A 23,447-nucleotide genomic window follows, 5' to 3' on the forward strand; every position below is an offset into this window, starting at 1 on the left:
AAAAGCTTTTTGACATCTCTCATAAAATCAATCAACCGCCAAACAAAACGAGAACACTCATTAACAGTAACATCAATATCATCAACAAAAGCAACACCAAAAGCACCATGCCATCCAACAACAATTCATCCGCCTCTGAGCTTGCCGTTTACGCCAACCTCGTATCCTACAAGTACGATGGAGACAGCAAGACCCACAGCGCCAACCGTGGTGGAGATGCCAACGACATGTCCGTCTACGGCAATGCCGTCAAGGTCTCCCTCCACGGACTACCCGTAGCAGGCCTCACCGACGACGATGACGACTCCAGTGTGGTCAACGACGGACGTCTGCTCGTCAAAGACCCGCAGGTGGTCGCTGCACAAGAAGAAGACGTCAAGGACGAGCAGAGCATTTCAGTGGACGAAAGCCAACTGCTGTCGACCCGCAAGGCCTTTGCTCCGTGCACGGACCCCAATTCCATCATCAAGGTGTCCTTGGATCATCGTCGTGGCTTCCTCGGACGTCGCGGGAACGTTCGCGTACTGGATTCTGCCGGCAAGCCCTTCGCCGGCGGCGTCCATCTGAAAGAGTTCCAGCGTCATTTGCTCCGCCCCAGCTACTTGCTGCGGACAGCCAACAAGACACCGGTCGCTTTGTGTGTCCAGCAAAATGCACAAACAGGATCGTCGACCAAGGTCTTCAACATCTACTCTACTCGCCAAGGTGTCACCGCTGACGTGACCAAAGTGGTCCATGTTGCCGGTGTCAGCTACTACCCGGCATACCGAGTTGAATTGGCCTCTGCGGCGAGCGATTGCGTTGTTTCCACATGGACCGGCAAAGAATCGGTGCCCATCTGGGAGCTGAGAACCGATGCGAATACTGTGACGATCCAAGACATCAATGTAGGCCGCATACTCGGAAGTATTGAGCAACACGAGGGTTTGAAGACTGGCTGCGACATTGTCTTGAACGCCGGTGTTGACCCAGCACTCGTCTTGTGCGTCGGTACCATCTTGGAAGCAAGCTGTACTGCCGTGAAAGCGTAGGCTTTTCAGTCAAGTGTCTCACGAAAGGTGATACCGTGAAGCCTCTTATCTACTTGTTACTCTCCCAACACAACCCCGTCCAGATCGCCTTCGTGTCCTAAAACCCTTAAAATAGAAAGACTACAGTAAATTATAGTTGTGTGAAAATTCTGTTTGGTTCCAGTAATTCAAATACGAGTTTGACGAAAGAGTATGTACGCTTTAACGATGATAGGGCGTTGATGTTTGGTCGCAGTGTCGTCACAGGCAATTCAATTTTGTTCGTGTTCTAGTCTAACAATAAGTTCTGTAAAGGTAACGCCTACGCTGTGGTTGACGTCTGTCTTCTCAATTTACGTGTGGCAACCCGCTCCCAAAACAGTCACTTGAAAAAACAAATTATTGTAACAAGCAAAGACACATGCAGCGAAGTTTGGCAAGGGCATAGCAATTAGCGTCGCCGGAAAGGCGTTTATTATAGTTCACTATCAGCGCCGTTGTTTTCTAGAGTCCCTCGAAAGGCCAGGATGACTATCCCTGCCACGGCCAGCACGGCGCCTAGCGTGGCGGTTAAAGTTGGAGCCTTGTGATGATACCAAAAGACTAACGGTAAGCTGTACAAGGGTCCAACTGACCCCAAAGTCAAAGCCAAGGCTAGGGCAATTTGAAACAAGGCATAGTTGGTCAAGGCGGGTGTCAAAAACGTGACGAGCAATACACCGACCAGTACGTGTCCCCAATTGGAGCGTGTCATGGTGTCTAGAGGTAAGCAATACCATGGTGTCTGCAACGTTTTCGGTTCAACCTCGGCCACTATTGATGGTTTCCGCAGAGGAGGACTGTGGCATTGGTACGTTTCTGGGCATAGCGGTAGTCCACAAACGCATAATCACGGAGGCGCAAAGCATGACGACACCGGCAAAACCAAAGCGCAGCAAGTTAATTTCCCACACCGTCATACGGACTCCGTGTTCCTTGATCAGCACAGCGCCATACGTGTCTAATCCTACGTTGAGAATGGACATGGCGTAGCCGAGCCGTAAGTTATTCCGGGATTCGGGAATGTCGCTATTTTCGTCCTTTTCGGATGACTCTGGCAAAGACGCTTCCGGTCGTACTGGATTGTCGTTGCGATCGTCAGAATCTCTTTCAGCCGTCGTTTGGGATAGCGTTGGTACAGATAAAGTCAATGGTGTGTTGTCCTTGTCTACAGAGTGCTCTGTTTCGTTCAATTGGAGAGATCCATCCCGCTGCAAGTCCAACAATGGAGGAGCTGGTTTGTCAACGGCATTGTCGGTACCGGATTCACAATCCGTCTGTTCTTCCACAACAATCGCAGTCGGTTGTTCTTTTTCGACCGCAACCAATACGACACCGGCTACGGTCAGTACAATTCCTCCCAACGCGGCGAGTCGCAATTCTTCGTCGAGTACGAGCCAACCCAGGACGGCGGCCAGGAAAGGCTTCAAACTGTCCATGAAAATGACTCTTTGTGCTCCCAGAATTTGCAAAGCCTGCAGCCAGGTCCAATCGCCAATGACAATGCCAATGGTGGAGGACAGGAACAGATACCCCACGGCCCGGGTAGTAAAGACGGCATCGTCCAGGATCTCCTCCTGCGCGAGTCGTCGGGTCGAGACGGCAAGGATCAAGAATCCTACACTGGCCACGTTACACTTGAATAAGTTGAGGGCGAAAGCACTGCCTTGCCAGTGATGTTCCCATACGAGAAAACCCAAGGTCATGATCAATGGCGCCGCCAGTGAGGCCGTGACACCCAAGGCGAACGTCATGACGGGGTACGGCAACGTCCGGTCTCGACAACGATCGCGTCAAGTAAGCGCAGACGGTATCACTTTCACTCACACAGTCAGTCAACATGGAACCAAGTGGATCCGACGCCAACTACAAAAGCGTCAGGGAGAATTGCGGCAGCAATGGTGACGTTGCCGTGGTTTTGTTCCTTGGATTCGGTGCCGTAGAGATGTGCATGGACGAAGAGAGAGGAAAAAAAAAAGCAACGACGAAACTTTCGACTCTCCTCGCTCCGTGTCCGTGGTGTGACTTGAGTTGGAATATGCTCGAACCTGGTGGTCCCGGCATGATCCAGTCACGGATAGTGACTGCACCCCAACGAGTGAAATTCGCGAATCGTTTGGGTCTTGTACGAATCCGTCGGTCTTGGATGCCGCTCCCGAAATTTCGAATTCGAACCGTACGAGGTTTCTCACGCAAGAGTTCTCACTCGGATGGATGGACACGACGAACACATCATGAGTGGGAATTCTCGGTGACTGTGCCATGGATCGGACCGTCCGAAACACGGTACCCTCCTCCGTTGGGTGTACTGTTTGTTGTGCGAGGTACATCGAGGAGAACCAACTACATCCCCCGACATTTCCCCCCTTTTTCCCAAACACACCAACACTGACAAATCGCCGCATATGAATCCCCCGGTGGCTTTGGAATCCTGCGAACCCGCGTCTCGCGCCGCGCTCCGTCGGGCGCGTCGGGTCTGTGTCAAGGCCGGTACATCCGTCGTAGCGAATGAAGACGGACGGCCTTCGTTGACGCGTCTCGGCGCCATGACGGAACAAATCGCCGACCTCGTCCAATCGGGCATTCAAGTCATTCTCGTATCCAGTGGATCTGTGGGAATGGGGAAGCGACTCTTGCGCAAACAACGGAACCTGCAAATGAGCTTTCGGGACATTCACAACAACGATCACGTCAATATTATCGGTACCAACAACGGAATGATGCCGGACGATGTCTCCCTTTTGGCCAAGTCCGGCGTGCCCCGGACGGCGTCCAGCTCGTTCGTGTCGCTGCTTGACGTCAACGAACGCCCCCACACGTTGGCCGAAAAGAAAAAGTACTACGACTCGGCCTGTGCGGCCGCGGGACAGTTCGAAATGATGAATCTCTACTGCGGGTTGTTCGCATCGTACGATATTACCGCCTCGCAAATTCTCGTTACCCAGACAGACTTTGTCGACGAATCGCGTCAACGGAATTTGCAGTATTCCATTGAGCGACTGCTGGGGTTGGGAATCGTCCCCATTATCAACGAGAATGATGCCGTCTCGGCCAATATGGGATACACTGCGGACGACGTGTTCTCCGACAATGATTCACTCGCGGCCCTCTGCGCCCGCCACTTTGGCGCCGAAGTATTGCTGCTGTTGACGGATGTACCCGGGGTCTTTGATCGACCACCAACGGAACCAGACGCCACTCTGCTGCGATTGTACCAATCGCAACCCGTCGCTATTGGGGAAAAATCCAGTCAAGGTCGCGGCGGCATGGCCTCCAAAATCGACGCCGCCTTGTCCGCCGTCCAACCCGGATCAACCTGTTGTGCCTGTGTCGTGGCGGCAGGGAACGATTTGAACGTCATTCGTTCGGTTCTCGCCAAAACACCACCGACCACAGCCGTGTCAATGAAAGACATCAAAGGTACCATGTTTTGTACACCGGGAAGTGCGTTGGAAGCACAGGCCGTGGCCGATTTCGTCTCGGACACCCACCAAGACGCGAGTGTTGCCGAACAAACACGAATCTTGGCGACGGCAGCCCGAACACAAGCGCGTAAACTCCAAGCCTTGCCGTATGGGGCACGACAAACGATTCTCAACGCCGTCGCGGATGCCTTGCTCACCCATCAGGAGGCCTTGATGGAAGCCAACTTGCTCGATTTGCAAGCAGCCGAGCGGGATGGCGTTAGTGAGGTGTTGAAGAAGCGTCTGGGTCTGACGCTCCAAAAGTTTGACACGCTGGCGGCTGGTATACGCCAAATTTCGGCCAACAAGGACCCACTCGGTGTCATACACAGCAGGCGTGAATTGGCGGACAATCTTGTCTTGTCGCAAGTGACGGTTCCGATTGGCGTATTGCTTATTATTTTTGAATCGCGTCCAGACAGCATGCCGCAAATTTCTGCGCTGGCTCTGGCCTCAGGCAATGGACTGTTACTGAAGGGAGGAAAGGAAGCAACGCATTCGAACGCAGCCATACACAAGGTTATCGGAGACGCGATTGAAGAAAGCAGTGGAGGAGAAATTACCAGAGATATCATTGCATTGGTAACAAGTCGAGGACAGGTGGCTGATTTACTGAGTCTAGACGACGTGATCGACTTGGTCATCCCTCGAGGGAGCAATGACTTGGTATCGTACATCAAGTCCCACACGAAGATTCCGGTCCTCGGACACGCCGACGGCGTATGTCACGTCTATGTGGATGAGTCCGCCGCTGCGGATGCCGCAAGCAAACTGTGCGTGGATGCCAAAACGGACTATCCATCGGCTTGCAACGCCATGGAGACACTTTTGTTGCACGCAGCAACGCTTTCCAACGGGGTAGCCGCTGCGACGCTCATGGCCCTGCGAGCATCCGGAGTGCAGTGTCTAGGAGGACCGGCCGCAATGAAATCTGGGTTGTGCGATCGGGCTGCCCCAGAACTCAAACATGAATACGGGGACTTGACCTGCTTGGTCGAGGTCGTTCCGAACCTAGAGGCCGCAATTGATTGGATCCACAAGTACGGTAGTGGTCATACCGAAGCGATTGTCTGCGGTGAGGAGAGTGACGTTGGTGAGGAATTCTTACGAAAGGTTGATGCAGCTTGTGTCTTTCGCAACGCATCGACACGATTCGCCGATGGCTTTCGATTTGGCTTGGGCGCTGAAGTGGGTATATCGACCGGTCGTATTCATGCACGTGGCCCCGTAGGCGTGGAAGGTTTGCTGACGACGAAATGGCAACTGCGATCCGAAAAGGGAATCCATTACGTGGCCCAATTTGCCGGAGAGAATGCGCAAAAGAACTACACGCACAGAGAATTAATGTGAATGCTTTGGACTGTGCGACAATAGGGAAGTTTTTGGTCGCCCGTCAAAGGGATACTGCATAGGTAGCGATCGTTTGTTTGGCCAGGACGAAATATATACAGTTGGTATCGCCTTACGGAGTAGATGTCGATCTAGCAAAGCTAAAGAGCTCTGTTGGTTGTAGAAACGCTATTAGTATGCAGACACTCAAAATTGCAACAAAACTTAACGTTTTCAATCCGCTGGCTAGAAGAGGTGCGCGTCAAATTAATGGAACTTCTCTATCATGGTTCGATCTTAACTCTCTGCAGTATACATTGGCAGCTCCATACGCTTTGAGAACAATCCTTCATGCCGAACTCAGTGATTCAGACCATATAATCGTTGTGAAAGCTCGGACTAGTCGTTCCTCGCGGTATTGGCAAAAAAAAACACAAGTTTCCGATGCTTGTCTTTGGATCTTCAGGGATCGTACGTGACTGCTTTGGGAGGAGTGGCTGCCAATGTTTCTTTGTTAAATCAGCCTTAGGATTAAAACGAAACTGTACTGACTGTTCGTTCGCGAACGACAAATGAGCATAGGAATAATTATCTATGATGGATGCGCTTGACAGTGAGCGCTTTTCAAATTTTGAATGGTACTCACATTGTTTTCCTTGTCCAATTGATGGACTGCCAACAAGGTAAAGTTTATAAGAGAATTAAATTGTGAACTATGTCAGCAGGTTGCCGACACTAGCCATCTAGATTTTGACCTTTCCACCAACAGACGAGCGGTCTCTTCTTCGAATGGAATTTGCTTCCGCAAATCCAGGATGCGTGAGAGCATTGTACGAAGTGTCGGCTGCGGGGAAATACACGAATGTTTACTTGTTTGTAGATGGCCTTGGTCCTACAATAACGATGCCAATTTTGCTTGTGAAGAAACGAATATTATTATTTTTATTTCTGGAGCCGAGTGTCGTAGTGCCATGTTCAAAAGCGTCGAGAAGGGGTTTTTGTTGATGTTTTTACGTGTACGACCACATGCATACCCAGTATGTACCTGATTGTGAGTACCCGGTTTTCATCCTTTCATTAAGCTGATTGTCTTTACGACATATAGAAAAGAGCCTTATGCTGTCACAAAATGAATACAAAGTGAACGTTGACAAAAGGCCGGTACCACAAACTGAGGAAATTCTGGTCATGTTTCGACCAGAGCCTTGCCGATACCGGTTAATCCCCGCTTTAGATACACCATGGAGAAACCACAATCCTTCTCTGCTGCGGAAACAACTACAAATCCTCACACTACGATTCAGCCATCAACTCGCAAAAGGAATCGACGATGGCTTGACAGAAGCGTGACAAACACTGAGAACCGCGGGCGCACGGTCTGCACCGGACAGAATTGGAACCTGCAAGACGACCAATCCTTTTGTCTCGGACCAACATCATTTCCTCAGAAAGGGAAGACCCGCTCATCCATTCCGCGTCTTTTGGCTCAGCGGCAGCAGGGTCTCAGAAGAAATCAGCCAACGATCCACCGTTGGCAGCAAAACATGCTAAGAGAACAACCCAAACCGCTACCAGAACGCGACTACTCAAACCAAGTGATTGTTTGGAAAGTTTCGATGGATCGTTCGCTTCCATTTACGGCATTGGAAACGCCAATTTCGGACGCCGTTTTATCCTTGGATCGCCAGGGATCATACGCGATTGCTTTGGGAAAAGGCGGGGGCCAGCGTTGCTCCGATTCGGATGCACCGCTTCTAGCGTTGCGCTGTTACGGGATCCCGAGTCGATCCATTCCACACAAACGTGCTGTCGGAATGAGACGCTCTAATCGACACTGTACTGTCTCTCCTAATTTGTGTACCATTCCTTTAGTCTATCGAACCAGCATGCTCGGAGAAGGATACTGTGTTGAAGACTTGCCGGATCTCGTCGGCACAATGCCAACCTTGGTGCTCCTTTCAAGCGATGGCAATGTCGGGACGACTTTTGCAGGTCCATGGCTTAACATATTCGCAAATGAAGTAAGTAAAAATCGGGTGGATATTGAAACAACTGTCGACAAAAACAAATGGCTGATGTCCACTCGTATCGCATGTTGAACAGACTGTATCGTACACGTCCATCGTAGTGCATTCTATGCCTGTAAGCACCATGAGCTCCACCTTTATTCAAACTTTCCGCTTGGAAAAGATGATTGTCAAGCCACCCCATAGTTTGATGGGAACATCACGGCGCAAGTTCTTATGGAACGTTCACAAAATCCCTTGCAATCGAGGAAAAATGACATCTCCACTGACAAAGGAATACTTCGCAACTGCGGATGGTATGCTGAATTTGCCGGGATATCTTCATGTTGTTGACGATGACGAAGGTCTTTTACTCACCTGGTTCACCATGGCGGGATGGCATAACGCGAATTTTTCGCCCTGTCAACGTTATCAAGGACCCCACCCCCCGCAACGTCGGATAGTAACCGCAGCTTCGCACGGATGGGAGCAGTGTTGGAGCGACCGACACTCGGGTATCGAAGTCAAAGATTCTAGTACGGAATGTCTCTTTCTCGAACCATCAATCATGATTGCTTTTGAAGCACGGCTGGATATTTACCAGGTCCACGCAGCTTTGGAGGATCGGCGCCTTCCGATTGGCACTATAGACACCAGCTCGCAAATCTTGTACGATTTGATTTCCCTCCAAAACGGTGGACGCATTATGGAACTCGCCGTTGCTCTCAAGACAGAGGGGAAGGCATCGGTAGGTCTTATTCTGTCGTTGGATATATTGACTCAACATTTTGTAGCACTCCAGTGGGTAAAATGGAAGCCGGGGTCAGCGACGCAACAGAACTTGAACCTTTTTGGCTGTTCTTGGCGGATGAGGCAGTTGCAGACCGGTCCGTATAGTGTATGGGGCCATCAGAAGAAGCATCCTGATGATGAAGAGCCTGTATGGTACAAGGCGAGCACTTGGACTCATCTATGCAGGGAAACCAGCCTGGCAGTGGATACTTCCCTAGACCAAGATGCGGAAGTGTGGTCCAGGTTTACTGTAGCAAACGCTCCGAAGGCAAATGCCTTCCAACGGAAGCTACGTTCACAATGCCCGAAGCTCGTTTCGTACTCAACCTTGTATCCGGATACTTTTCCGGTTGACAATCATGCCGTGATCATGCAACTGCCAATTCACAGTATGAGGTGTCAAGCACCGATCGAACTAGTGTACGGTTGATATAAAATGATTCATAGCTATAGGGAAGTGTCATGCAATGGAATGTCTGAATGTTTCGTGTTATTCTTTAGGAGTAATTTTCCCCCCAAGACGGGACTACAATGGAATCGGAAAATTTTGTAAGAAATCTAGCTTTTTGCGCGGGTCGATGTCTTGTCGGCCTTCCAGCTCGCCCGTTCTCATCTCCGCTGGGGGTCCCAAGGCGGCTGAGCCCGGCCCAAACGTGTCCACCTCGGATTCCACAAAGAAGAGGGCACGCCGTCGATTTCTCAACACTGGAAGTTTTAAATACCGCATTTCTTTACGTAAGAGTTCAGCTCGTTCAATATTGCGAAGCGATGGCGTAAAGGGCGAAGTACTTGACGATTCCAATGAGGCGATCCGAAACTGGACGGTGGTATCGTCGGGCGTAAAGTAGAACTCTCCAGTCGACGTCTCTCCCGAACGACCATCGGTAAAGGCGACTCGCAAATATCGATTTTCTTGGAGCAAAACGCGGACGGAGTCACCGCGTTTGGCGCTCACCGCTTGTATGACGGGCAGGAGTTTTCGCATTTGATGTTGCCAATCGAGTGAATCGCTTTCCGAATAATCCCACGGTTCCGAAAAAGTACCAGGGGTATCATCCTGAGACGACGTACAACCTGCACCCTGCTTACCAGCCATTCCATGTGGGCAGTCCGCCAAAAGACCGTCCCAAACACCTAAACAAGTACCATCGTTGCAGGTTGGATCTTTCCCGACGGTTTCTACGACAGCCGACGAAGGCGTACCGCATCCAAGCAAACCAAGAGTGGCAGCAGTACTCGAAAAAAGTGTTCGTCTCCTTTGGTTGACAGCGGCGTTATTGCTCAACAGTGTTCCTTGTGGATGAGAAGGACCGGAATTTTTCGGTAACAAAGTCAGGGACCACGCGGAACTTGTTTTCGTACCGAGTGTCCATCCAAAATATGCTAGCATTGCCGTGGTCGCTGCCATTGGTACCTGGGCCATTGCGTTTTCACCTATTTGTTTCCGGAATTACACTCAGCCACAGTTCACAATCTTGCTTTCTGCAAATTCAGGTCGAGTCCGTCTCTTGAAATAGAATCTCGACAGCTGCGGAATCGATTCGCGGTACAAGGACACCACATTGTGTTCATCGTCCTGACTTCGTCCATCCTCCTTGTCAGATTCGAGATGGCAGGAATGTAGTTCGAATATGGCAATCATTATTTTGGAGTTTAAACTTTCAAAAAGCGATGGATGACCTACACGTGGAATTTTCACCCACTCCGTCCTTTTTTCGACTGACCTTCACCGTGATATGAAATTCCTCACCAAGCTCACTGACTGTCAGCGATCCAAACCCAGTTTACGGAGACCTCGACCATGACAACTTCGATCTATGCGATCCTAGTCTTGTCCGTGCTTTTTGCCAAGTCGTGCGCATTTGTTCCTCAGCAAGCTCAAGGATGGCTAAAGAGAAGCCAGGAAGTCACATATCCACTGCAACTAGCTGGAAAGGGGTTCGGAAAGAACAGCATTCCCAATGAAGAATCCGTTGCCAGTAATTCTGATTTTGAAACCAGCCAACTTTCGTCTTCCGACCCATTGTATGGGATGAGCGACGAACGCAAAGCAAATCTTTTTCAGTTTCTATTGCGCGACTTGCAAGTTGAAGGAGCACCTTTATTAAGCGTGGATTCGGTTGATTTCCACACGCTGCAAGCTGCGTTGTGGACGACCTTGGCGGAGCTCATGGAGTCCGATGATTCGAATAAGGCTTGTCTCATCTTTGAACAGATTCCGATCCCAGCGTTGAAATCCCTGGTAGACGGTATTCTGGTGCTGAAAGAACAGCCTCGATTGATGGCTTCGCTACCTGAGTTGGAACGGTTCAATGTTTCTCTTGTTGGCAAAGGTGTTGGGCCTGCAATTTTGTTGGAAGTTGGCGGTCGGAATGAAACGAATCCATACGAAAACTCGATCGCTACGGTATCCCCTTCACAAACGACGGCTGCTATGAAGATGTTCGTCGATCGGATAAATTCGTACTTGTATAGTGCACGAGACGTCTCCGATCGATTGGAAAGCATTGCTCCCGTGCCCGTCGAATACCGATCGTGCGCCTTTTCCGAAGTTTGCCACATCCTGTCGGCTTTTTGGAACAGCGTTTGTGAAATACAGACAACACCGTCCGACCAGCTGCAATCCATCATGCTGTCGTTTCCCGCAACAAACGCGGCGGACCACGAGCGATTTGTTGCCGTTGCGGAAGTCGTAAGTCGAAGTCTGTCGGTATATCACCGAAACATTGACGGCGACAACGAGAATTTACTCGAAATACAGCATTTTTCGCCTGCTTACGATAGAGATGAGGTCTCTAGCAACAACGAAGTGGCGGATGGGCATTTACCACCGACATCTTGGTTGCAGGCCATGCTTCGGCATACGGATCTGGAAGATGAAAATAGAGTCAAAGCACAGCTTGTGATCAAGTCCAATTTTCAGCGCCGGGCGCCCATAAACTCTGTCTGTATCAAACGTTCCGATTCCGTAGATGGTAAGATGGACGAAACGAAGGGTATCACGGAACTGACACTCGAGAACGGCGGCGGGAAAAAGGTCGTTCCGGCGAGCATCGTTCTTCGGTACGCCTGGAATGCAGTAGCAATGAACAAACAGGATCAAGAGGATTTGCGACAAGCTCTAGAAAAGGAAATAGAGATTGCCAACCGGCAGTAGAATGATTGACAGTTAATCAACAAAAGCCAAGGTTGATTTGGAAGAGAAAAAACCTTACGCGCAGATGGAGCGTTGCAGCAGCTACAATCGAAACCTTGGTACCGAGAGTAGAAATTTAGACTACATCAATGCAAGAGGCTAGGCTTCTACGTCTCTGTATATAGTGCTGCAGTCGAGGGCTTGACATCCAGCAATGAAATTTAGATTACTTAAATAACAATGCAACTACTCGTCATGCCTTTACAGAGCGAGCTTTGCTTGTCGCAAGGCCATGACCACGTGATGGTCTGTGCTGCTATTTTCGTCTGCTTTCGGAATAAATCCGAGATTGCATTGCCTTCTTCTTTATGCTGCACAAAGTTTACAGTCAAACTCCCTTTTACCGCCTCCTCGAAGAGTTGTTTTGGGAGAAAGTAAAAGTTTGCGGATTGCCAACATAAGAAAGTTTGAAGAGAAATCAAGTCTTTGCTGCCGCCCCCCAACCAAGCTTGAGCTCCGACTTTACGTCATAGCTTCTATCCCCTCTGAAATTAACCTAAACCGTTCCGACAGAACACACATGGTCTTTTCTACCGATCTCCATGTTTCCATATTCATTTTGTGCACGTTCAAGTTTCTACAGCTAAAGGCACATCCTTTTAGCCTCTGCCTCTGATGCTTTCGCTCTCTCTGCACTAGGAGAGATCAACGCGAATTATTTGCAAGGTATTTTAGTTCCTCTTGGATAATGATGCAATACCTAGCCCTCAGCTGATGCAGTGTCAAATGGGGTTCCATATGTTCAAAACCATACTGCATCAGTTTGATCCCTAGCAACCCAATGGAGGCAAGAACTTCAACACGGAGCGTCTCTGATAAAGAATGTAGGGGCAACTCCTCGCGGTACAAACCAAACACGTAAATACCGGTCAACAGCATGGAACCAGTCCAGCCCATGGCTTCCCGAAACACTTGGCATTCGCAATCGTCGTTGTCTCTGTCCATATTTTTTCGCAGTGCGTTGGCATAGGCCTCCCAAAAGACGTTGGTCATGACAGCCAAACGTCCAGCGAGTTCAGTATCCCGATCCGCGGCTGCATGGCAACATGCCACCGCAAGCGGCCAAGACATAACCTTTCCAGGATCGCTCCCCATAGGACCCCAGAATGTCATTTCCCAATCGCAAAGAACTACGGCAGGTTCATCCCTTTCCGAAGTTAAAGTTGCCTGCTTAATCTTCTGAGTCTCGGCATTGTTACAAGATGCATTGCTAGGTGTGGCTGGCTCAACCAAAATGTTAAATAAATGGACATCGTGATGTACCAGTGCATTCCTGCATTCGTACGAATCTACGTGCCGGTCCATCAAACGTTCAACACCGTGCGGCCCTAGTAGACGTAAGGCTGCGAGACAACGGTCCTGTTTTGAATTGCTGGAAAGTAATGTTGCCATTGCATCACGGCAGGCTTGAAAAAGCAAACGCATACAAGGCCGGACACCTTGATTGAAGTCTCGACCGAAATCGTTAATGTTCGGAAAATTGTGCAGAGCTGCCAGAGCACGCGCTACTTTCGGAATTACTCGCTGATCCACAATACCTCGATTGAATTGATGAGCCCAGGGTTCCTCAGCCTGAGTCCATTCAATTAAGAGCAGCTTTGCTTGCCGCACGCCTGTGTCGGTGTTGAGGCCATCACGGAATTCGCCGGATGGTACGGTGAGATCTAAACAGGCCAATGGTGTGGCAACCGGTGCGTTTGGTATGTATCGCTGGAAGGCTACCATGATTCGATACTCGTTCACGGTGCGTGATAAATCGTAGGGCATGGGGTGTTGGGGATCCCATAAGGCGTGGTCAAACGCGAGCTTGCCAAAAACGGCCAAGTTGTTGTTGCTGTCGTCATCATCATCGCCATCTTCATAGGCAACGTAAATTTTGAAGCAGCGGTTTGTCTTACCTCCCGACAAGGCTCGGCAATGGACTTTGCGTCCATTTTGAGTGGCCCGGTGCATTTGCCGGAGACGTGCGTGCGGCGAATCCGCAACACAAAGGGACACAAAGGCCGCGACCACGAGCGATTCGAAGTCGACTTGGCTGCTAGCCTGGCGGTTTGGATCAGTTACCTTGGCGCTCATGGCAATTAAAGCGTGCGTGTCTCTGACAAAGTGTTCAATTACCAGCGATTTTGAGTGAGATGTCCATGCGGAAGGGCGTTCCCTCTTCGTACCGGTCCACTTACCATGAACCGACGATTGTCGTATGAAAAGCGCTGCTGGAGAGTAACTGTACTTTTAGAATCATCGCTGTCGAAATCAATTTCGCGAATGAATCCATTTGTTTTTACAGTTAGTATCGAACAGGAAGAGTGTTCGGATTCGTAAACATTAAGTATATGCGGTTTTGCAAATGTAAGGAACTTAAGTAGGCATATGAATCGCTGACGACAGAAAACTATCAGCCGTTGGGTGCGACTTTGTTACTAACTTATATATCTATATGTCAAACAATTTTCAGAATTGACGGTGAAGAAGACTGCAGAGAGACTTCACCGTCTACATAGGCCCGAAGGATGTTAGAAGAAGAATATGGATACGCCATGCCTAAGAAGACTGGCGAAAATGTCTGCCGACCAGCCATTTTCCACATCGTCGACACATCGTACGGAGCTGAAAGCACTTCGGAGTTTTCGGCACGTTGTTTTGCACTTTCTTTTGTGTTCCCAGAGGGATATGCTGTGTTCTGGACCTGTCTTGCCACACGAACGCATCCGTCACTACCACACGTGTGTCCAAATTGGACACGCGGCTTTGAATTAGTTCAGCGAACTTTGATTTCCGCTTTTGCCAACCTTTGACATTCGTAGGCAAACACACATTCACCCCAACACACACACGCGCGCGCTGAAATTACACGCAGCGTATCACCGCCGCCAGCTCTTGCGATAACATGGAAGAGCTCCTGGACAAGGCCGATCAGTGGGCCCGCGCAGGTGGCGAACAACCGGAGCGTCCCGATTTCAACGTACCTGAAGAGTATCTCGCCATTCCCACCACGGAACAATATCTTACGCTGCACCATTCAAGCGAGAATGAGAACAGCAAAGGAAATTCATGGTTCGCCCAACGTGATCTACCCGCAGGAACCTTGCTGATGGTAGCCAAGCCTGTGGGTATGGTCATGGACTGGCAGGATGATTCAGTGGAAGAAATTCTACCAGAGAATGAGCAAGACGATGAGGACGACGAAGAGGGCATGATGGACGATGATGACAAGGAACCACGCTTGAATGAACTACTGCTACTGCAGCTACTCGATACCATTCAAAAAGAACCATCTATTTGGACGGAATGCTTGTGTACTTTGTTCCCTCGTACACAGCAAGAACTAAGTCGCTTACCGGCTTGGGTTTGCGAAGACGACGACATCTTTTGTCAAATCGAAGCGAGTATTCAAGCGATCGGAGCACTCCCGCAAATGGGGGATCTGGCCAAGGAAATATCGAAACGCCTACCATTGATTATTCGGTATAACATTCTTTCGATTGAGACCTGTCCTGAACTCTTGAGCTATCCCGGCCCAGAAGGACACGTTAGCCTCAGCGGCGTCGGCCTTTATCACTTGCCTTCATTTTTCAATCATTCGAGTACACCCAACGCCAGTCGCTGGGCAATCGGAGACGTCATGGGTGTGGTAGCAAACCAAAGCATCAAGGCCGGTACAGAAATATGCATTTCCTATATTGAACACGACGTGCTCTGCGAAAGCGCATTTCGTCGCAATCAAGTGTTGCGAATGGATTTCGTCGACGGCCCAGTATCCGAGCCAGCGTCACCTTTTGAAGAAGAAGGGCCCGACGTGCCAGTGGTAGATAGCGACGTACAGAATGAACTTATGGAAATGGATCCATTTGAACGTCTATCCGCCATTGAAGAGCTCCTACAGCAAGCCACGGGTGCGAAAAGACCCGAAGGGGAACAGGACTCCGCAATGGGAACGACAGCAAACGGGACGAGCTGGTTTCAGTGTGACGTTCAGAATCTGCGCATTCTCAAAGCAATTTCGCTCGAAGGGCTGGGACAAACTAAAGAGGCCTTGACTTTGTGGGAAGAGTCTGTTGACTTTTGTGAAAAAACGTTGCCACCAAATGACGAAAATACAATTGTGGTTCGTGTGCAAGCTGCATTCTCAGCGTTGGCCGTCGGTAACTTGGACAAAGCACGAGAGCAGGCGCTTGCGGCCTTGCAGACTCATGCACTACTCTTTGGTGGCGGAGTGGCTCGTTTTCGACGACGCATGGCTGCCGATTTGCGGTTGAAGCTAAGACCGGAAACGGGAACTAGAACTGAACTCAATGGTGCCCCTGCCGTAGACATATTGTGGCCGTTGTAATTATGGTAGGCAGGATAATTAAGATAATGGCACTTGTTAATTTGTTGCGCTGTAATTTCAAGCTACCGCAGTGAGTAAAAGAATTCAGAAGGTTTCAAAATGAATGTCACTCGCACGGACTCCGGCCTTTAGCAAGCTTTCCTCCATGTCGGTCATCATTGAGCTCGAGCCGCACATAAAGTACTCTGCGTCTTTCCACTCAACAACAATGTTTTGCAACAAAGCAAATCGAATGCGCCCGATGGAATCGTAGAGGCCTGCGTCTTTGGGTGATGGTCGTGAATAGACGACATGCGTTTGCAGCGGTAAGTGTGCCCGTAGCTGTGCGTGTTGCACCAACTTTGAAACTTCCTCTCGAAAGGGATGGTGTGCTCCATCACGCGCACCGTGCAACCACAAGGCAGGACGGGGAGCTTGTAAGTCTTTGCTTTGTGCTACGTACTGGTATAGCATGGAAAGAATGGGCGTAATACCGACTCCCGAGCTCAGTAATACCAGTGTTCGTGTTTTTGCACCAGAGTTTTCCCCTACTTCTCCAGCGACAGGAAGCTCAGAGGCTCTCCATGTAAAGTCACCGGCCGGCCGAGACACTTGAACTAAATCACCGACCTGCACGTAATCGTGTAGATGATTAGAAGCCTTACCTAAGGGCTCCCGCTTTACGGAAATACGATAAGTATTTGACGATAAACTCGGCGAGCCCGAAAGACTGTAGGTCCGGAGAATTTCACCATCCTTTGTTTGAAGCTCAATCGGCAAATGCTGTCCAGCTTTGAAACCCCAAAGCTTGTGATTGCTTGTTTTGTCATCGTCATTCGGAGAGACAGTAGCCGGGGCTGCCAGATGGAAGGATTTCACGTCGACCGATTCTTGAACAATGGACACAACTTCCAAAAGTCGCGATTCTCCTTTTGACGGAATCGACCATCGAATAGCAAAGGTCCCCGCGGGCACCACGTTGACCTGTTCAATTAAAAACATGGTCAACCGCAACGCCCCGGGGTAAATCTAAGCAGCCTTGTGGGTATCCATTTCGACCTGCGCGCGTCCAGACAATTGCAGCATGCCACCACTTTCAAAATCTGGGATGGTCAGACCCATCCTTGAATCCATGACCAGATTGCCGAGCGAATTGAAAAAATTGTTACCGGCGAAATCGGGTAGCACTATTGTGTGCTTGTCTCGCACAAGAAGAAAGCCAGGGGGGCCTCCACGATGGGATGCGTCATTCCCAAAGCGAGTATCCTTTCCCTGGCCACGATATCCCGTTGCCAAGAAGATAGTGGTGGCGCCTTGGATTGTTTTTATATGCAATTCCGATAAATGCGAAGGTTTGGTTGACGAGGAAAAGGTGGGGCTTGCTCCTTCCGTTTCTTTCTTTTCAGCATTCCACCACCATTCCTTTCTTGGTTTGATGTACTGGGGACAATTGCCGAAAGATTGATCAACTCTCAACACCATGCCGTCGTTTGGTGTCGAATAAAGGATTCGTCCGTTTACCCGATTGCGACGTTTGGAGGCAAATTCAATTCCTAATAATCCTAGGTCGGAATCGACTTGAATTTGTCCGAAAAGGGCGTCCCCCTGGACGGGTTGTGTTCGAATGTGCAAGGTCACCGGATCGGGCGAATCGACGAGGTTTGCAAAATCTCCTGGACAGCGACTCTGGTTCGGCCCCTCGCTTGCGACGAGCAACGTGGACCACATGTTACCATCGGCATCTCGGGAAGCTGCGACGAGGAATGATTGCGCCCGATAAAACTCTTGATGCTGCTCCGGAAGGAAAGGACGGATAAACTTGGGCGCAAACGACATAACGCTACGGTGCGTTCCGGCTAGCTTTTGCAACTGAATCTCGCCGTCATGAAATGGATTGTGCCGTGACCAGTCGCTAGGATATTCATCAAGCGATTCCCTTAATCCAATTGCATCGGCTGATGTAGCAACCGGTATGGTGGATGCGTTCGATTGGGGTGGGTGATGCGGCGTGATTGTCATGAATCAATATTGTTAGAACAGCGAAACATTTTATGTGGGTCTCCCACTGGACACTTCGAGCAATAGGATCTAGTTGTTCCAGGGAACATTTTTGGCTAACGCTCCGCTCCGTGTAACGCAGATTGAACGAGTGACGACACCGCGTGAGGACATAAGGATACCTTTTTCGGAAACGATCTATCCTGCTCGGGCGGCGTCAAGAGTTTGACGTGGGATTTCGTTTTTCAGATCACAGTAGGTCGTTGAGCTATCCATATTGGAATACATATTGTGGACTGCATGCCAGACGGAAAGGGGACAACACGAAACATTGACCATCGATGAACTTGAAAAGGACAGCTGGCAATGATCACGTGATCACCTCGCGTCTGGAAAATCACAAACTAGTTGAAAAGGATTGTTCAGACTCGTCGCTTTAAAAAAGGGTGTCCTGACGGGAAGGTCTTTAGCTCTCCAAATCAAGAGTGGCGTCGCAAACAAGGACCGGCTGGCGAACCCAGAATGTCGTATGTTCATACTTTATTAATTCGCGGTCCAGCTGAAACGCGAACCCTTGGAACGCCCTAACACTACAGTGCGAACCCGTTGTTATCCAAGGAAGCCTTTTCTGTTCCATAATGTTCCCATGATCGCTGTAGGCGTACACAGAAACACGACTCTAGCGAGCGAGGACCGATCAAAAATGGTGGTCTCCAACAATCTGATGCCTCATCGAACCTTCCCAACGGTATCTCCCTTGACCATACAATGAGCTCAGAAGTCAATTCAGACCGGGCTTTGGTGGCATATCGTGCCGTGGAAGCCATGGAATTTGAGGAAAATTCGCTTACAACGGAACCGGTCCTTGCGAAATCCCATAAGTCAGCTACATTGAGTCGGTGTGATCCAGATACCACACCGTCTTTCAGTCTGAACTCTGACACAAGTTGCTTGGCCCCTGCGTACTCACCCAAACTGGCGGATCATTTGGGAGGATCACGTCAATACTGGCGCGACATGATCCTCGGAGTGAATGACGGTCTCGTCTCCACATTTCTGCTCGTGGCCGGCGTCGCCGGTGGTGGACTTGCTTCGACCGACATTCTGCTGACGGCTATTGCCGGTGCACTAGCCGGAGCCATCAGCATGTGCGCTGGTGAATACGTCGCGACGAAATCGCAGAATCAAGTCCTGCAGGGAGAAATCGACCTCGAAAAGCTGCACGTTCGGTTTCGACCCAAGGAGGAAATCGCCGAGGTTGAAGCGCAACTGCTGACGGCAATTGGCATTGGCGAAGATCAGCCGGAATTGCGGGAAACTTTGTTACAATATTACACTGCCCATCCAGAATCTTTACTCAAGATTATGATTGCACTCGAGTTTGGTGTTGTGGACCACGAGCAACGATCTCCTCTGTGTGCAGGTCTGACTTCGTGTGGCACTTTTCTCCTGGGAACTCTTCCGTCCGTGTTGCCTTTTGTGTTCTTGGACGATCCGACAGTGGGTCTGATTGTGGCGGCGGTCATTGCGACCCTGACGTTGTTGTTAGTGGGGGCAATAAAAACATGGGCCACGCGTGGCAGCGCTTGGATGGCTGCATTGGATAATCTGGTCATTACCGGTTGTGGGGGTACCTTTGCCTACGGTATTGGTCTATTCTTCGATGCGGTTGTGCAATGATGCGCAACTGCATTGCCTACAGCATTGGTCTATTCTTCGATGCGGTTGTGCAATGATGCGCAACTGCATACTTTGGGCAGGTTGGTGTAAACCCAATCGGCAACAGTTTTGTACGCTACAGCCCTTTTGCTGGTGGATCATGGATTGGTTCCCATTTTCTTCATGAGTAAAAGAAACCCTAAAGGGATCTGCTCACGTCTTTCCATCGTGAATTCATGTCCTATTGAGCGTTTCACTTTATGTCTCGCTATTTCGTATAAATCACTTACATGTTAAGTAGGTTTGAGAAATTTTGTCCGAGCGCAAATGGTCAAAACGAGAGACCACACCGGCACAAACTCGAAAACGACGGTCGATAGAACGAAAGCATCGATCAAGCGGAGATGGAGTTTGTTTGTTGTTTGATGGATGTACGTGCAATGATTTCCACTTACTCACACTTACCAACACTTACATTAATATTTGCTAACTGTTAATTGACTCTACGCACTGGAATAGGTGAGCGAATACTATGTCACATGTTCCCATTCCCCCGTCAGCAACCGGTGTCGGAGTCAGTGGAATTCTGGAAAGTTCTACTTTGGAAGAACGAGGCACAATCAGTTCGATCCAAGTTAGCTACGTAAAACATTGCGGATGAAACGGGTTGGAGAATCTAATGGCCGCACCAGGCCAAATGGAACCAGAATTTTCCATGTTCACTAGGTATACACCCGCTCTCTTGGAATGTAAAAAATTTCGTAAAGCCTAAAGGTCCCTTCCGAACCCAAGATGAACGCGCCAGTCGACCCAGCACAGAGCCCGGCGACGGACCAAACTGAGAAAGATATGGAATCGGGACCAGTCTTAAAGGAATCCATGGGTGATGAACCACCACTGGCCTACGTCGACACGAGTATCGAAAAGGGAAAATTGAAGATTCGGAACGATAGCGATGCTACAACAGCATCCGATCCTACGAAAACGACTGTTGTTGCGACTCCGCTAACCTCTTCCGACGAACTCGCGGACCACTTGGGAGGATCACGTCAATACTGGCGGGATATTATCCTCGGAGTGAACGACGGTCTCGTCTCCACATTTCTGCTCGTAGCCGGCGTCGCCGGTGGTGGACTTGCTTCGACCGACATTCTGCTGACGGCTATTGCCGGTGCACTAGCCGGAGCCATCAGCATGTGCGCTGGTGAATACGTCGCGACGAAATCGCAGAATCAAGTCCTGCAGGGAGAAATCAATCTCGAAAAGCAACACGTGCAGTTTCGCTTTGAAGAGGAGATCGCTGAAATGGAAGCGGAACTACTACCAATCATTGGCATTGGTGAAGATCAGCCGGAACTGCGCGAGAAGCTGTTGGAGTACTATACGGCCCATCCCGATGCCTTGCTCAAGATTATGATTGCACTCGAGTTTGGTGTTGTGGATCACGAGCAACGATCAGCCGTATGTGCAGGTCTGACTTCGTGTGGCACTTTTCTTCTGGGAACTCTTCCGTCCGTGTTGCCCTTTGTGTTCTTGGACGATCCAACAGTGGGTCTGATTGTGGCGGCGATCGTTGCGACCCTGACGTTGTTGTTGGTGGGGGCGATCAAAACGTGGGCCACGCGCGGCAACGCTTGGACGGCTGCCTTGGAGAATCTGGTCATTGCCGGTGTCGGTGGTGGATTTGCCTACGGTATTGGTCTTTTGTTCGATTCAACCTTGCATGGATAACCAGTTGTGGGCCCATGTGCGGTATTGTTGGGCCAACGACGAGAGAGGCAACACACAAACACGAGATCAGAATACTTGTTGGCAAAGCTTCTGAGAGTCCTTTCTGGACAGCTTCAAAAAAAACGATGCTTGCACATACACATACACGTAATTTTTATATGCATAAACATAAATATCTATGTACAATCATGCTCCTTCGTTGGCGTGATCATTTCTATCACTGCGTTTTCTTTCGGATCCCGTGCCGTTGTTACACAGTTTCGGTAGACGGTTGCGTGTCTTTCGCGCTTTGCACGCGCTGTAACCACGTGGGCCAAAAGGCCCGGAATCGTTCGAGGGCGGCTCGAGCGGTGACCAAGCCCGCCGCGTAGGAGATCCGAAACCGGCGGTCACCTAGACCCGACGCGGGATCTTCAAAATCGATACCGGGCGTCAATGCCACGTGGTGTTCCTCCAAAAGAGCTTGACACATGGCGACGGCGCCGAATCCCGGGACCACGTTGTCCTCGCCCAAATCGATATAGACGTAAAAGCCACCATCAGCGGGAGCAATGTTGGCGGGATCGATCTCGACCATTTGTGCCAATTGTTGAAGAACAAAGGCGCGCGCTTCAGTGTACATCGTTACGTGGGCTTGGAGTTCCTCCTGTGCACTGTCGTCCCAACAGGCCAAGGCGGCCGTTTGGGCGACGGTTGGGGCGTTGATGAACATGTTTTGCTGCAAAGCGTTGACGGCTTCGACCAAGTGTGCCGGTAATATCATCCAACCCAATCGCCAACCGGACACTGTGTGACAGAGATTATGGAGAGATTAGAGAAAGAGAGAGAGACGGGACGAATTTCCCTCTTCCGATACCATCGTTTCTACACTGCCAACACACACAACCCCCACCCTCGGTTCACTTGCATACGTACTGGAATAGTATTTGGAAAAGCTGTTGATGACAATCGCTTGGTTGGAATACTGCAGGGCCGTGGCTTCTGGTTTCCCGTACGAAATCCCGTGGTATATTTCGTCGGATAGGAATTGAATGTTGGCTTGTTCACAAAAGACGCAGAGTTCCCGGAGGGCGTCGGGTTCGAGCATGGCCCCGGTCGGATTGCCCGGACTGGAGAGAATGAGTCCCCGAATGGGAGGTTGTCCCGCGGCGGCACGTTGGGCAACGGCCTCGCGCAACTCCACCGCCGTAAGCTGAAAGTGTGTATTGAGCGGGACGGTTGCCGGGACACAGCCGAGTGCGGTGAGAATGTTGCGGTAACAGGGATATCCGGAAGAGGCAATGGCCACCACGTCCCCGGCATCGAAACACGCCGTAAAGGCCAACAAAAAGGCCCCCGACGATCCCGTCGTGACGACGATTCGCGCCGCGTCCGGTACAGCGGTCGAGGGCAAGTGAGGATAATAGTTTTGGTAGTGTGCGGCAATTTTGTGCCGGAGTGCGAGGAGCCCAAAGGCGTCCGTGTAGCCCAAAACGTGATGGGCGAGAGCTTGCTGTGCGGCTTGGACGACATGTTGCGGCGCCCCCGTCTGTGGCTGACCAATTTCACAATGCAAGACGTCGTGTCCTTCCGCCTGCAATTGATTCGCTCGACGCAAGACGTCCATGACCTTGAAACTCTCCATGGAAGCCGCGCGGGTACTACAACGGCGCGGCATCGTGTGGGAGTCGGTTCTGCGGTCGTCGCTCATGGCGGTGGGTGATGCGTAATGTGCGTGCGTTGACTGTGAGGAGTGTGAGCAGTGTGAGGTACTAGTAGTTGGGTGTTGTGTAGGTAGGTAGGCAGGTAGGTAGGTATAGGGATGTGAATGTGTGTTGTTGTTGTTGGGTATTGGGTTTGGAATGTTTGGGAAGTCGGGGGAGGAACTCGTGCTTTGGACAGCGAGAGAAATGATGGGAATATGATGTGTTCTCG

At 50.2% G+C, this 23,447-nt stretch overlaps 12 protein-coding genes across 12 annotated transcripts; 7 read left to right on the forward strand and 5 right to left on the reverse strand.

The window, feature by feature from the left end:
• The first annotated feature begins 18 nt into the window (after nucleotides 1-18).
• On the forward strand, nucleotides 19-1,192 carry PHATRDRAFT_43305 (predicted protein). Its single transcript, XM_002177515.1, has one exon. It carries the CDS (start codon nucleotides 108-110, stop codon nucleotides 1,029-1,031), a length of 924 nt encoding a protein of 307 aa, XP_002177551.1. The 5' UTR covers nucleotides 19-107; the 3' UTR covers nucleotides 1,032-1,192.
• A 293-nt stretch (nucleotides 1,193-1,485) lies between these two features.
• PHATRDRAFT_32491 (predicted protein) lies at nucleotides 1,486-2,803 on the reverse strand (the record flags this gene model as incomplete). Its single annotated transcript, XM_002177822.1, has 2 exons — nucleotides 1,486-1,624; nucleotides 1,851-2,803. 2 exons carry the CDS (start codon nucleotides 2,801-2,803, stop codon nucleotides 1,486-1,488), a joined length of 1,092 nt encoding a protein of 363 aa, XP_002177858.1.
• Nucleotides 2,804-3,368: 565 nt separating this feature from the next.
• On the forward strand, nucleotides 3,369-5,782 carry PHATRDRAFT_18027 (predicted protein; the record flags this gene model as incomplete). Its single annotated transcript, XM_002177516.1, has 3 exons — nucleotides 3,369-3,739; nucleotides 3,887-4,447; nucleotides 4,511-5,782. Coding segments are annotated over exons 1-3 (2,118 nt in total), but the record flags the coding sequence as incomplete, so codon positions are not given.
• Nucleotides 5,783-6,900: 1,118 nt separating this feature from the next.
• Nucleotides 6,901-9,070, forward strand: PHATRDRAFT_43307 (predicted protein; the record flags this gene model as incomplete). The annotated part of the gene is made up of 2 exons (XM_002177517.1): nucleotides 6,901-7,863; nucleotides 7,946-9,070. The coding sequence occupies exons 1-2, from the start codon at nucleotides 7,084-7,086 to the stop codon at nucleotides 9,068-9,070; spliced, it is 1,905 nt and encodes a 634-aa protein (XP_002177553.1). The 5' UTR covers nucleotides 6,901-7,083.
• Nucleotides 9,071-9,166: 96 nt separating this feature from the next.
• Nucleotides 9,167-10,193, reverse strand: PHATRDRAFT_43308 (predicted protein; the record flags this gene model as incomplete). Its single annotated transcript, XM_002177823.1, has 1 exon — nucleotides 9,167-10,193. The coding sequence occupies exon 1, from the start codon at nucleotides 10,061-10,063 to the stop codon at nucleotides 9,167-9,169; it is 897 nt and encodes a 298-aa protein (XP_002177859.1). The 5' UTR covers nucleotides 10,064-10,193.
• Nucleotides 10,194-10,427: 234 nt separating this feature from the next.
• On the forward strand, nucleotides 10,428-11,980 carry PHATRDRAFT_43309 (predicted protein). The gene has a single exon (XM_002177518.1). It carries the CDS (start codon nucleotides 10,442-10,444, stop codon nucleotides 11,795-11,797), a length of 1,356 nt encoding a protein of 451 aa, XP_002177554.1. The 5' UTR covers nucleotides 10,428-10,441; the 3' UTR covers nucleotides 11,798-11,980.
• A 501-nt stretch (nucleotides 11,981-12,481) lies between these two features.
• On the reverse strand, nucleotides 12,482-14,035 carry PHATRDRAFT_43310 (predicted protein; the record flags this gene model as incomplete). The annotated part of the gene is made up of 2 exons (XM_002177824.1): nucleotides 14,017-14,035; nucleotides 12,482-13,934 (listed from the first exon to the last, which is right to left on the reverse strand). Exon 2 carries the CDS (start codon nucleotides 13,910-13,912, stop codon nucleotides 12,482-12,484), a length of 1,431 nt encoding a protein of 476 aa, XP_002177860.1. The 5' UTR covers nucleotides 13,913-13,934; nucleotides 14,017-14,035.
• Nucleotides 14,036-14,346: 311 nt separating this feature from the next.
• On the forward strand, nucleotides 14,347-16,166 carry PHATRDRAFT_43311 (predicted protein; the record flags this gene model as incomplete). The annotated part of the gene is made up of 2 exons (XM_002177519.1): nucleotides 14,347-14,559; nucleotides 14,694-16,166. The coding sequence occupies 2 exons, from the start codon at nucleotides 14,347-14,349 to the stop codon at nucleotides 16,164-16,166; spliced, it is 1,686 nt and encodes a 561-aa protein (XP_002177555.1).
• A 16-nt stretch (nucleotides 16,167-16,182) lies between these two features.
• On the reverse strand, nucleotides 16,183-18,429 carry PHATRDRAFT_43312 (predicted protein). Its single transcript, XM_002177825.1, has 2 exons — nucleotides 17,205-18,429; nucleotides 16,183-17,174 (listed from the first exon to the last, which is right to left on the reverse strand). The coding sequence occupies exons 1-2, from the start codon at nucleotides 18,162-18,164 to the stop codon at nucleotides 16,251-16,253; spliced, it is 1,884 nt and encodes a 627-aa protein (XP_002177861.1). The 5' UTR covers nucleotides 18,165-18,429; the 3' UTR covers nucleotides 16,183-16,250.
• Nucleotides 18,430-18,788: 359 nt separating this feature from the next.
• Nucleotides 18,789-20,643, forward strand: PHATRDRAFT_43313 (predicted protein). The gene is made up of 2 exons (XM_002177520.1): nucleotides 18,789-20,233; nucleotides 20,322-20,643. The coding sequence occupies exon 1, from the start codon at nucleotides 18,912-18,914 to the stop codon at nucleotides 19,821-19,823; it is 912 nt and encodes a 303-aa protein (XP_002177556.1). The 5' UTR covers nucleotides 18,789-18,911; the 3' UTR covers nucleotides 19,824-20,233; nucleotides 20,322-20,643.
• PHATRDRAFT_43314 (predicted protein) lies at nucleotides 20,595-21,721 on the forward strand (the record flags this gene model as incomplete). The annotated part of the gene is made up of 1 exon (XM_002177521.1): nucleotides 20,595-21,721. One exon carries the CDS (start codon nucleotides 20,595-20,597, stop codon nucleotides 21,531-21,533), a length of 939 nt encoding a protein of 312 aa, XP_002177557.1. The 3' UTR covers nucleotides 21,534-21,721.
• PHATRDRAFT_43315 (predicted protein) lies at nucleotides 21,681-23,327 on the reverse strand. Its single transcript, XM_002177826.1, has 2 exons — nucleotides 22,449-23,327; nucleotides 21,681-22,319 (listed from the first exon to the last, which is right to left on the reverse strand). Exons 1-2 carry the CDS (start codon nucleotides 23,221-23,223, stop codon nucleotides 21,784-21,786), a joined length of 1,311 nt encoding a protein of 436 aa, XP_002177862.1. The 5' UTR covers nucleotides 23,224-23,327; the 3' UTR covers nucleotides 21,681-21,783.
• Between the last annotated feature and the right edge of the window lie 120 nt (nucleotides 23,328-23,447).

Source organism: Phaeodactylum tricornutum, chromosome 2 (genome assembly GCF_000150955.2).
Source record: "Phaeodactylum tricornutum CCAP 1055/1 chromosome 2, whole genome shotgun sequence".
NCBI classification, from domain to species: Eukaryota; Bacillariophyta; class Bacillariophyceae; order Surirellales; family Neidiaceae; genus Phaeodactylum; species Phaeodactylum tricornutum.

Bases quoted from the DNA above. Each gene is read 5' to 3' on its own strand.
- PHATRDRAFT_43313 (XM_002177520.1), top strand. From the start codon at position 18,912: ATGAGCTCAGAAGTCAATTCAGACCGGGCTTTGGTGGCATATCGTGCC.
- PHATRDRAFT_43315 (XM_002177826.1), bottom strand. From the start codon at position 23,223: ATGAGCGACGACCGCAGAACCGACTCCCACACGATGCCGCGCCGTTGT. The intron at 22,320-22,448 runs GTACGTATGCAA...TCTGTCACACAG, and splicing joins CTTTTCCAAATACTATTCCA to TGTCCGGTTGGCGATTGGGT.
- PHATRDRAFT_43309 (XM_002177518.1), top strand. From the start codon at position 10,442: ATGACAACTTCGATCTATGCGATCCTAGTCTTGTCCGTGCTTTTTGCC.
- PHATRDRAFT_43305 (XM_002177515.1), top strand. From the start codon at position 108: ATGCCATCCAACAACAATTCATCCGCCTCTGAGCTTGCCGTTTACGCC.
- PHATRDRAFT_43312 (XM_002177825.1), bottom strand. From the start codon at position 18,164: ATGACAATCACGCCGCATCACCCACCCCAATCGAACGCATCCACCATA. The intron at 17,175-17,204 runs GTCGAAATGGAT...AAGGCTGCTTAG, and splicing joins AATTGTCTGGACGCGCGCAG to ATTTACCCCGGGGCGTTGCG.